A 13,151-nucleotide genomic window follows, 5' to 3' on the forward strand; every position below is an offset into this window, starting at 1 on the left:
ATCAGCAAAGATGATATAATACTAGCAATTCAAAATTATTTATAAAGATTCGATCATAATATGTTCACTAGCAAACTCCTTTATAATAGAGAACTATCGACGTAGATTGAAAAGAAAAGCGCCACTGGATTTAAGTCATCAATTTTCCTGATGAAGATTGAAATAACTTAGTCATTATTTATAAGAAATTATTTGTTAAGTAAATAATCGAGATTATCAATAGATATAGTTGTTTTCTAACAAGTCAATTTAGTGTACAATGTTCCTGTACGGTTGACAATTGTAAATTATCCAAATTTATTAAATGTCCTTAATTGGACAATTGTGAATAAAATAGAGAATAAAACTAGTGGGGTGTATGGCATCGTGCCTTAAGGCAAATTGCTGAAACTTCCCGTACCGTAACGAAATGTTCGAGGAATATTGAATGTTTTCAGATAGATTATATTATAAATATTGTAACATTGTCTAATATTTATAAGAATTATATAAAATGAATTGCAAAGTTGAAATTATTTGTTTAAAGCTTATTAGAACTTTAGTCAGAATTAAATTTAATCTGAATTATTTTCGATATACAAAAAAATTTTTTTTGAAAAAAAAAATTTTAAAAATAATTTTGAAACAATTTTTTTTTCCAAAATCAATTATTGTGTTAAAGGCAGAATTTTTTTGAATCATTTAAATCGGAAGCTTAGTTCCTTCAATTGCAATTTTTATGCCAACTTATCGATTATATTTAATTAATTTTTTAGTACTGTAATGAAAAGCTCCGGTAGTTAAATTATTGTTTTATAGTAACATTCAATATTTCCATATTATATAAAATTATTATGAAAAAAATAAGCATTCATTTCACATGACAGTTAGTTGGTGGGTTTTAAATATCATTTTTAGCTAATTCGAATATTAAAGAAAAGTCACATAATTCGAGCAATAATCAACCAAATATTTAACTCTTTGAATTGGTGATATTTATATTTACATTTTTTTAATTTAAATTTTTCGTGTATTAATATTAAAGTTACAAATATATATACCGTGCTAAGGCGATAAAACCTATATCAATGGACCCTCAAGTAAAGGATAACGCAATAGTCAAGATAAATTTACAAGGCAAACAATAAATATTAAGCATTTCAATTGGTATATTAATATTAATAGTTTTTATTAAATTACAGTTTTGAATTTGTTGGGGTTGATTCAGTACAAAGATGCTAAGTTTCAACGATTGAATATATTAAGAGGATACTTAATTATGTTATTTATACTAGCATTCAATATTACTGAATATTTTTATCTTTACGAAAATCGAAACAATTTATTACGATTAACGTCGAGAGGTGGTTCAGTATTTTTGTTTACTTCATTAACCATGAAAGGAGTGACATTACTAATTTACCACAATGAATATTGTGAAATACTAAATTATATACATAGTACAATGAAAAATAATCAAGAAACTGCCAATCAAGAAATTCAACTTATCTTAAATAAATTCATAAGAAAAAATAATGTAATAAGTAAAGCAATAATTCTTTCTACAGCTTTTACTATCGTCACGTTCAACATTTACATGATATTTGCACTGTTTGTATTGGCAAAGTAAGTATCTTGATTATTACTCGAATATTTTTTATTTATTGTAATATGTCTTTGACAGAATATTACATACAATTTGTTTTTAATATTAAAAATTTTCAATAGGCCTGGAGAAGAAATTGATCTCTTTCCCGTAGCTGTATACATTCCAAATATGCCAGTAGAAGAAAACACAATATTTATTTGCGTGATACTAGAACTTATGCTTGTAACAGCTGGTCCATTGATACCGATTTGGAATACACTAATTATTTCGTTTTTATCATTCATCCAGTGCATAATTGAAATTCATAATTATAAAGTTAAACACTTTCATGAATTAACCATCGACGGAGACCATTATGAAACCATAATTGATCTTATAGAAGAACATTTGCAAATAATCGAGTATGAATACTAATTTCTTAATCCTGGAATTTTGTTCAAACTAAATAATTTTTCTAGGTTGATGGAGAACATCAGTTACATCATAAAAATACCAATGAATATGGACTTTTTGATTGTTGCTATCATTTTATGTGGAGAAATATTCACTATGCCTTTGGTAATATGCTAATTCTTGATTTTATCATTTTATTTCTGCGTTCAATTTACACTCATCCGATGATAAGGCATTAAGTAATTCTGGTTTATAAATAATAACCGATGTACGTATCAGAGATCTTCAACTCCCAACTAGTATCGATTTCAGAAAAATTATTATAATTCATACATGTAATTGTTTTAATATATTATAGCTGTATTTTTTAGAAATATGTTTTATCGTCTTCTTGGCCTCCTTAGTATCAGAAGACGACAAAGATAGATGAAACTATTTCCAACTGATAACAACATCCTAACAGTTTTTGTAGTCTTAATAATTTTGTCATGGATAAAATTCTTTGCATGTATCGGCTAATTATAAAGAAACAGCTCGGTCGATCATCGCCCAAAACTGATCTCAACCTCTATGTCGAGTTTTATCGACAGAGACTTGAACCGTCAAAAAAAAAAAACAAAATAAGCAAATCGGATTTTTTGGCGAAAACAAACTTCTTTTTAGAAATCTAAATACCTCTAACACACATTCCACGTAGGCAAGAATTCACATAAATTAATAATATTACCCTGTCTATATTACAGATACCGTTAAGTTTGGAACTATTCATAACGTGGGGATATTTGGGAACAATTTTTCTAATTTTCTTCATGTATTATTGGCATGCCAACGATATAGTAGTTGAGGTAAAGTTCGAATACATTGTTCACATAAATCTACTACTACTATTTATAATAAATACTATATATTTCGAAAGAGTGCCAAACTTTCCGAAGCTGCGTACGAATCGAATTGGCTTGATACGGAACCGCGTTGTAAGCGAGCAATTCAACTGATGATATTGCGCGCTTAAAGGCCTCTCATGATGAGGGCTGGATTGTTCCCCATGGACATGAGCACTTTAATAATGGTTTGTATAAATATAAAAAAAACTCTTTTGTCTATTAAATAATCATAATAGATCATACGAGCATATTTTTCTTGGCTATTACCATCTCAATTCGCTACAAATACAATAAATAATTTCAAATTTTTCTTATTTCTGAAATAATATCATCCACTTATCAAAAAAAATACAGCTTCAAATTGATAATGAAAAATCAAAAATATAAAAAAATGCAACCTTTAATTAATGAAACTGTCTGAAGGTGTAAATATATTCTGATATGAAGAAATTGAAATTTAATATTATAATTTTATTAGTATTATATTTTTGAGGAAAGTATTAACGTATTGTATATTTTTATTAGATAACACGAGCTTCTTATAGTGCAGTCGCTCTCTTAAGACAACTGAATGAAAGTTAATAGTTATCGAAAACCAACAATTAAGGGGTTCTTATTTTTTCAAAAAATAGGATTTAATATAATATGGTTTAGAACGCAGCAAAAGTTTAACCAGAGGCAAAAATGACATGGAACAAAAAAATTTAAAACTATTTATAAAGGTATAATATGTATAAATTTATTAAAAATGTATTTTATTAAAATTGTATAAATTTATTAAAAATGTATAAATTTATTAAAAATTTATAAATTTATTATAATAAACAAGTATGAATATTCATCGTTTTTTAATTAAATATTATTTTAATGCTATTAATTAATATTATATTATTTAAAATTCAAAGAAAAAAATAGCTAAATATACAAACAAGGCTAAATCTGCTACATCAAACATATTTTCATGCATCTGTGCGTTATTAAATAATGTTTAATCATAAAAACATATGTAAATTATGTATAATATAATCATCGTATGAATGTGGCATTATATGTGCACACATAACACACACACATTATTTTATAATTTTCTTATTATATTATGAATAAAAAATCAAACCTATTTTGATGTCAAATTATCGGATTATCTTTACATATTTTTTTAGTAATTTAATGGAAGGTTCCGGTAGTTAAAGTAATGTGATATAGTAATACTTAATAACACTGGATATTTCCAGTAATTTAAGATATATATCTTAAATTTACTATAAACAAGTAAGCATTATATTTCTTACAACAGTCTGAAAAGGGGTTTCTAATATAATTTACAGTTCTCCAAAATTAAAAGACTCGACGCAATATTCAAGAATCCATTCAATTATCTCAATCGGTATTTACAGTTAAAGATTTTTTTTATTTAAATTCTTTATGTATTAATTCATGTTATAGAAATATACACAGAACTAATGTCTTAAAAGTTTATTTCAATCAAAACATGGACCCACAAGTAAAGGAAAACGCAATGGTCAAGATACATATACAAGGCAGACAATAATTATTGAACAATACATTTTAGTATAACAATATTAATATTATGTATTTATTAAATTTCAGCTTTGAATTTTATGGGATTCATTCATTACAAAAATGCTAAATTTCCACGACTGAATGCATTAAAAGGATGCATAATATTATTATTTATGCTGGCATTCAATATTACTCAATATTTTTATATTTATAAGAATCGAAACAATTTATTACGATTAACGTCGAGGGGTGGTTCAGTATTATTGTTTAGTTCATTAATCATAAAAGGAGTGACAACACTACTTTACCATAATAAATATTGTGAAATATTAAATTACATACATAACACAATAAAAAATATCCAGGAAAGTGACAATTATGAAATTCAAATTATTTTAAACAAATTTATAAGAAAAAACAGTGTAATAACTAAAATAGTACTGATCACTACAGGTTTTACTGTTATTTTGTTCAATATATACGTGATTTTGGCACTGTTTGTATTCGCAAAGTAAGTATCTTAGTTTCTTCACTAATTTTTGGATCAGAATATTACGTAGAAGGTTTATTAATTGCAATAAATGTAACTTTTATAGGCCTGGAGAAAAAATTGATATTTTTGCCGTAGCTGTACATATTCCTAATATGCCAGTTGAAGAAAACACAATTTTTATTTCTGTGATACTGGAACTTATGGTTTTAACAGCGGGTTCATTGATACCAATTTGGAACACACTAATTATTTCACTTTTATCATTCATCCAGTGCATAATTGAAATTCATAATTATAAAGTTAAACACTTTCATCAATTAACAATCGACGGTGACCATTATAAAACCGTAATCCATTTTATAGAAGAACATTTGCAAATAATCAAGTATGAATGCAAATTTTTCAATTCTAGAATTTTATAGTAAATAATGTTAACACTTTTGTTTCAAGGTTGATGGAGAAGATCAGTTACATCATGAATATACCAATGAACATGGATTTTTTGATTGTTGCAATCATCTTATGCGGAGAAGTATTCACTATGTCTTTGGTAATAGTTTAATTCTTGTACATTTATCATTTTATTTTTACATTCAATTTGCACCCATTTGATGATAGAACATTAAGCAATTCTGGATATTCATACTCTTCTTCTTGGTACCAACGATTTCGATAATCACAAAGCACGACGAAAGAATGCATTTGCTCACATAAATATATACAGATTAAATTCTAGATATATTATTTTCACATTCTGTGCGCTTTATACTGCGTAATTCCAAACTTCCTCACCATTTTTGTATTTTCACAATGGGTTCCGGATTTTTGGCAATAACATAGACAAAAATTTTTGCATATTATTCCTAATTATAAATAAACGAATCGGTCGATCGTCGCGTAAAAATAATCAACGCGAGTCCTTATAGAGTTTCATCACCATAACTTGAAACGTCTCGTAAAAGCTTCACACATTCAAATTAGCAAATATCAAATATTTACTTAACAATTTATAATATAATTATGTATATATTACAGATACCATTCGGCTTAGAGCTATTCATAACTTGGGGATATGTGGGAACCATTTTTCTAATTTTCTTCATGTATTATTGGCATGCCAACGATATAGTAATTGAGGTAAAAATTCGAATGCATTGTTCATATAAAAAAACTACTTCTATTTATAACATTTGTTATGTATTTAATCAAAAGAGTACAAAACTTTCTGAAGCTGCGTACGAATCGAATTGGCTCGATACGGAACCGCGTTGTAAGCGAGCGATTCAATTGATGATACTGCGCGCTCAAAGGCCGCTCGTGATGAGGGCCGGATTATTCCCTATGGACATGAGCACTTTAATAATGGTTTGATATAATTATAATGAATTCATTTTCTACCCCTGAATAGAAAAACATGGAGCATTTTTTTCTTGCATAAATTCATTATTATTACCACAAAAACGCTACAAACTACTATAATTGATTTTATATTTGCACCGGCAGTTTTAAATTATCTTACTTCAAAAAAAAGTCAAACATTTAAATAATGATACTGACGGAGGCACTAATATACTCTCTAATATGAAGATAAAAGAAATAAAAATTTTATAACTATAAATTTGTAATTTACTGATTTTATATTGTGGGTTTTCAATAGGTAATGCGTTTATCTTATAGTGCAGTCGCTGTGTTAAGGCAACTGAATGAAAAATAGTACTGATCACAACTAGCAATAGATTGTTTACAAACTCAGCAAAGGTTCAAAAAAAGACAAAGATGACAAGGTACTAAAAATTTGAGTTTTGTTCACAGCATGTTCTGTATATCGAGTATAAAATAAATATGTATCTCCATTCATCAATTTTATTATAATATTTACATTACGCGTCATGATATTCATACAATGAGTTCATTGATCGAGAAAACTAAACAAAATGTTTGTTTGTATATATATATATATATATATATATATATATATATAACTGAAGTTACAAATCTTTAATTGCCATTAACATGTTACAGATTTTGAACAATGGCACTAACCAGCAGCAAAATTAATTTAAGTTTGCTTACGACAGGTATGCTGCTGTGAAAGTATCTTTGCATAAAAATTCCGTTAACCAAAAGCTATATTATTATTAAAATAATTGCAATGATATGTAACCAATAAACTAAAAACATGAAATAACTATACCTAATTAAATTCTAATAACTTAACTATCTTGCCTAAAATGTATTTTTAATGCTTAACATATCGAAGAAAAATTATTTATAAATCTATGATATTGTAAATTATTGTAACACAATAAATGTATTATTGAGTATATTAGAATTTAAAAATATGATATGCACATCATAGAACATAAAACCAATTAATCACTATTATAGCGCTGATAAAAATATTTGAATATGGGATATAGAATGCTTATATTTTATTGCTTTAGTTACAGCTAACAAATATTAATATTTATGATATAACATAATATCAACAGCTCTTCAATCATTCTTATATTGCATAGTCAATTAAAAATATTTAATTCGAGACTTATCATTTAAATAATATCATTTTATGTTATAATTATCGCTATTGGAAGATTTTTTTTAAATTTTATGATATTCAAAATAATATTAGTACACTTTTGTCTCATACAATCACTGCAAGAACAAATTATGTTTATGATTAGTAACTACGCATCAAAAATTAAACTAAATTAATTATTTTTTTATTATTTAGTAGATTTACTATAAAATTTGAATATAAATTTCAATTTATTGCCTCCTTCCCAATAAAGCATCACAAAAACAAATTTCCCCTAAAATATCATATTCAAGTAAAATATGTATGATTTCAAATCATGTCAGTCAGAATTAAAACAATAATTTTAGACTATTAAATTCAATAGAACTTCTCATTAAAATCACCTATGCACCTATCATATATTCAATTTTCACAATATTTCATTCACATAATATCATGGCAAACACAGAAAAGTAATTTCAGACCATTTAGGGAATCAGCATATTTCACTCACGACACGGAACTAATGGCATTATGAGGTGATCCCATTTGTGTTAAAACTTTATCGAGCCACTGCAGTGGACCATGCAAGTGTATTTCTATCCAACAAGGTGTACTAGTTACATCTTGTCGATGGTATTCAGCACCCCATCCTTTTACAAAACTCATTCGTATAGTGCACATTTTGGTTAATTCATAAACGGCCTCAAAACCATGATTAACACTTTGTGAAAGTAACTGTGCAAATTCTTGATTATTGAATATTTTAAGAGAACAACCAGATGGTATTTTACATACAGTGCTTGGATGAAAATTATGATGATGATTGCAATTTCTACTCTGAACAAAAATTGCTGAATCAGATAAACACTCAGCATAAACTTCTCCACCCACATAATATAGATGAACACCTTTACCTATGTGTCTACGAGTATTTTCTATTGTGCTATTTCGATTTACATTGCTCAGCTGTCCTAAACAAAATCTGTCTGAATTGTTAGATGGATTTGTAAAACCATCTACGATCACAGAGTGTGAATTACAATGAAACACTTCACCTACACGACAGTTAAGCTCATAATATGCTATGCTTGCCCAAAAAGCTGGTTCTTGATAACTAACAGGAGCAACTTCCATAGCATTATCCACTGGCGATACATTACCATTGTCTTCATGAGGGCTATAAGCAGGAGGAGGAGTTTCAGGTAAACCACTGTAAGGGCTTTGTGGATTCGAATTTATGGAACCGGGACTTGGAACAGATGATATAGGACTTTGAGGACCATTATGTTGGGAATTAAATCCGTTATTCGAGTAGCTAACATTGTGGGGCATGTTAGGTTCTGAGATCTGCTGAAATGGTAGCAATGAATGTCCTGGTGCAAATTCTGAATGTCGTGGCACCAAAACTGGTGGAAGAACAGGACTTTCAACTCTCTTGTAATGATACGGATTTATACAAACGTCTTTTTGTTTTGCACTAAATGGAAACTGACATAGTTCCAAAGGCTTCAATTCATGATGACTTTGTAGATCAGGCCAACGCCATACACGACAATAAATCACATGGGGTAGACCTTTGCGATGTGATACCTGCATAGGTAATTGAATTTGTTTTTAGCCGCAAAAAATATACCAAACTGCAGTGTTAATTATATTGCATCTAATAAGCTTGGCATACAATTTTTAAATAAAAGCAGTTCAGTAGTTAAAAAAACGCAAAAAAACCCATGTCACGATTAAATAATATATATGCGATTAAAAGTAAGAGTTTGATGTGATTAAGAAGCTTGCAAGTAAGAAATATTTTCTTACAATTTCAAAATATTTTACAGTATTATTGTTTATGCAACTTTTTAAAGAGAAGATATTGATGTTGATATAGAAATATAAATAAAAATATAACGTTTCTATTAGTAAGTGAATAGTGACCTATGTCACTAAGCAAATAACAATAAATAATATTAGTCATATGTACATTACCTGTAATCTGCCATCTAGAGATCTGGGTATAGTAACACATTTACTTGGTGTGCCTGGACAGCTTAAAGCTCGCTCTAATTCTTCAATAGCACCTTTACGTTTTTTTAATTTTTTAACCAAGCTATCGACGGCCTTTTCTGCCCATTTTTCCTCCTCATCACCTTGCTTCCACCCCAATAACTTTTTTACTGCAGGTGATGTAAAAGAAAACAAACTATTCAGGCTGGACATTGGTCCGCCGCTAGAGCTTTCCATATCATCAGTATCCATATTATTTCTGTTATAAAAAGATGCATTTTGTCAATTGGAGGCAAATTTCATGGAATTTAAACATAGTAATAAAAATGTAACTTAGGACTAATAAATTATTATCATTCGCGAAATATTCAAGCAAGTGTTGCATACCTTTCTAATAACTATGTACAAATTTAGTGCAATAATTCAATTAGGAGCAAAATTAACTTTTCTTTATGTCAGCAAAAGAAATATTTACTTCAATTGTTTATACTGACATGGCCGCTGTCCCGCTGTGACATGGGGTTGCCAGTGCCAAAGAAATATATTAAGCGCGAGAGAAAATTTCAGTACTGGCAACCCTAGCACGTGGTAATTATTTGTTATGACGTTTCTTGACAGTTGTTTTATTGAAAAGCAGTGTTTTACTATATATATTTATGTTAAGATCCATATGTTTAGTTTAGTATATTCTCAACGATAAAAGATTTGTTTACAAAGACTATTTTATATATTTATAACGTGTTTTTGGAGAATATATTAAAGTTAAAAATGCAATCCACATCTGCTCCTAAAGGTAAACGTAAAAGAGGAAAGAAATCTAAATCTCAGACAAAAGATGCTATTCAAAAGACTAAATTATCTAGAAATGAGATAGGAGCTAATTGGAAATCTTTTCTTTCAACGCAAAGCTTAACTAAAGATTCACACAAAGATAATTCCCAAAAAACAGAAAAATATTCGGGTCCATTCAGAAGAGCTAGAAAACTAGAAAGTCTTATACAAATGAATCAAACAGCAAATACAACAGATACCAGTGAAAATTCAACCTTTGCCAGCCAAGGATTAACATCAGACAAAAAAGAGGATAAAAGAAATCAACCTTTGGTAAGTTTTATTAAAGCTACTTATATTACACATTCATAGAATAACATAAACTAAAAAATATTACGCTATACTTGTAGATCACAAAATATGTGGCTATGGATTGTGAAATGGTTGGCGTTGGAGAAGAAGGCAAAGAAAATATGCTAGCTCGAGTTTCTATAGTTAATAAGCATGGTGATTGCATTTATGATAAATTCGTTGCACCTCGTGAAGAAGTAGTTGATTATAGAACAAGTGTGAGTGGTGTTAGACCAAGTGACTTAAAGAATGCCACAGAATTTGATACTGTCGCAAAGGAAGTTGCTTCAATATTACAGGGAAAAATTCTTGTTGGTCACGCTTTGCACCATGATCTTGACGCTTTACTAATCAGCCATCCAAGAAAACGAATTAGAGATACATCAAGATATAAGCCATTCAGAAGTTTGGCTGGCGGAAGGACCCCAGGTTTGAGAAAATTGGCTAAATTAATTTTGGGTGTTGATATTCAAAAGGGTGAACACAGTTCTGTAGAAGATGCTAAAGCTGCAATGCAAATTTATATATCTCATAGTAAACAGTGGGAAGAACAAATAAGGAGAAAACCTGCAAAGGTGTAAACTTAGTTTTATGGTTAATGTTAACATAAATTTCAAATATTTATATATGTAAAAATACATATTATAATATTATACAACACTATTATTCCTAATTATTCAAGAATAATTCAATAATAGAATATAAAATATTTATTACATATTTTTATGGACAGTATCACAAATAAATAGATTTCAAATCTGAATATATACCTATATAAACACTATTTATAAAATGCACATATAAGACAACCTTTTTTGTGCTCTGCAGCAAATAAAATTAACATATTATATTCAGTATCAGAGTAAAACATAATAATATTTAACTTACTTATATACAATAATATATATCATGACAGGGGGTATATATGTGAAATAAGGGAATAAAATGAGTTAAAACTATTATTGCATATGGTAATTATCAGTAGTCACTATTAAAATTTGCTATGCAATTTGCTTTAATTCAGTTCTATGTAATTTTAATTTACAGTAATAATAACATTGTTAAAAAAACTAAATATCTATCATCTTTTTCTGCGTTGCTCAAAATTTGCATTGTAAGCCATTAGACGATATCTTTGTTTCAGATAACGTGCTCTTAAATGGGGAGAACCTATTTCTTCTGTATAATTACCAGGAAACCATCCCTTTGCGCCATCTCGAATTCGTTCGCCATGGTACCATCCTATATACATTTTTTTATATTAAAATACACTTAGCATAGTTTTATCGCTATCTCTAAATTTAACAGTAAATTTGTAACGTACCATCAGCCATTTTGCGATTTACATTAATCACATCACCAGGTTCTAATCCTAGTTCGTCCGGTTGTCTGGGTAAATATTGGTGTCTGGCTATGAGTTGTGGGCAATCCCAATCTTCATACAAAACTTCATCAGGATTGTCGGACGAAGGTGGTGACCAGGCCTCTAACCATCTTTGCCGGTCGCTTTCGCTTGCGCACGACAAAAACTACGCAAAAAAGTAAAATACATATCCATTACAATATAAAATGCGTATGTGTATAATTTTGAACGCTTTTTTACCATTTCAACAGTCTTTCCTTCATGATTTTCGAGTATTGTAAGTAAAAGCATATGTTTGGCTGGAGCTTCTTTACCAGGCCATATGTGTCCGCCTTCTGGTCCATTTCCAATAACTGTTATCAGAGATCTGGGGCAATGTCCAACTACCATATAGTTCTCATCACTGTAAAAAATAAAAATAATTTAATTATATAAAATCAACTACCCAAAAGCTCAAGTAATTGGTTATACACAATATAAATTCTCAAAATTAATTCAACTTACCTTTTTTTCTTTGCTATTATCATAACATCGGTAAACAAGAAAAAGTTAAGAACTGTTTTGATCAGCTTCTTCCCGAAAGTGAGTTTGTTACTGGTGACTGGTCCACCGTCATCCCCTCTGCACGATATTTGGGTCAGTTCACCAGATCGCACCAGCACTCGGCGTGGAACTTTTCTAGGTACTAATTGGACAGGTGTTATATATTGGGGATATTCAAGAAGTCGGGAAAGGCGGCACAATTCGGCCATATGCTCAGTTTGTCTTGCAGCTTCATTACATTGATGGACAATCTAGATAAAGAAAATTAGAACTAAATAAGATATTAATTATATATGAAATTTATTTATCATCAACCAATACTTACAAATATGTAAGGTTTTTAATTCAGATAAAATTTAAACTTACGTTATTTAAAATAGACAGAGCAGATTGGCAAATAGGATATTCATCATCGCTTTGATCTAGCCTTTTCAAAACAGCGTCAATAAGAAGAGGAAACCTGGTTATCCTTTGCATAGGTAACATTAAAAATGAATGTAAACCTAAGCCTTGGCAAGCTGGACTTTGTTCCAATATGCAAAGATGTTCATAAAATCGCCCTCTTTGATCTCTATAGTAAAAATTATAAAAATTAATATAATAACATATTTCTCAAACAAGTAGATTTTCTTACTTAAGTTTTTTGAGTGTCCTATCTAGATGGTTGCTGCTCACAATACTTCACATAAACGTGAAATTCTTGCTCTGCATGATGTTTAACT

At 29.0% G+C, this 13,151-nt stretch overlaps 3 protein-coding genes across 3 annotated transcripts; 1 reads left to right on the forward strand and 2 right to left on the reverse strand.

Moving 5' to 3' along the window:
- Positions 1 to 7,661: 7,661 nt before the first annotated feature.
- On the reverse strand, positions 7,662 to 9,903 carry LOC113365699 (protein mothers against dpp). Its single transcript, XM_026607221.1, has 3 exons — positions 9,789 to 9,903; positions 9,384 to 9,660; positions 7,662 to 8,993 (listed from the first exon to the last, which is right to left on the reverse strand). The coding sequence occupies exons 2-3, from the start codon at positions 9,651 to 9,653 to the stop codon at positions 7,911 to 7,913; spliced, it is 1,353 nt and encodes a 450-aa protein (XP_026463006.1). The 5' UTR covers positions 9,654 to 9,660; positions 9,789 to 9,903; the 3' UTR covers positions 7,662 to 7,910.
- A 148-nt stretch (positions 9,904 to 10,051) lies between these two features.
- LOC113366742 (RNA exonuclease 4-like) lies at positions 10,052 to 11,187 on the forward strand. The gene is made up of 2 exons (XM_026608401.1): positions 10,052 to 10,505; positions 10,583 to 11,187. Exons 1-2 carry the CDS (start codon positions 10,170 to 10,172, stop codon positions 11,102 to 11,104), a joined length of 858 nt encoding a protein of 285 aa, XP_026464186.1. The 5' UTR covers positions 10,052 to 10,169; the 3' UTR covers positions 11,105 to 11,187.
- Positions 11,188 to 11,442: 255 nt separating this feature from the next.
- LOC113366888 (rho guanine nucleotide exchange factor 26-like) lies at positions 11,443 to 13,083 on the reverse strand. Its single transcript, XM_026608534.1, has 6 exons — positions 13,064 to 13,083; positions 12,796 to 13,000; positions 12,391 to 12,680; positions 12,127 to 12,289; positions 11,848 to 12,052; positions 11,443 to 11,765 (listed from the first exon to the last, which is right to left on the reverse strand). Exons 2-6 carry the CDS (start codon positions 12,913 to 12,915, stop codon positions 11,605 to 11,607), a joined length of 939 nt encoding a protein of 312 aa, XP_026464319.1. The 5' UTR covers positions 12,916 to 13,000; positions 13,064 to 13,083; the 3' UTR covers positions 11,443 to 11,604.
- Between the last annotated feature and the right edge of the window lie 68 nt (positions 13,084 to 13,151).

This window comes from Ctenocephalides felis, unplaced genomic scaffold (assembly GCF_003426905.1).
Source record: "Ctenocephalides felis isolate EL2017-DRISC unplaced genomic scaffold, ASM342690v1 CF-g0.4_SCAFFOLD_01170, whole genome shotgun sequence".
Lineage (NCBI taxonomy): Eukaryota > Metazoa > Arthropoda > Insecta > Siphonaptera > Pulicidae > Ctenocephalides > Ctenocephalides felis.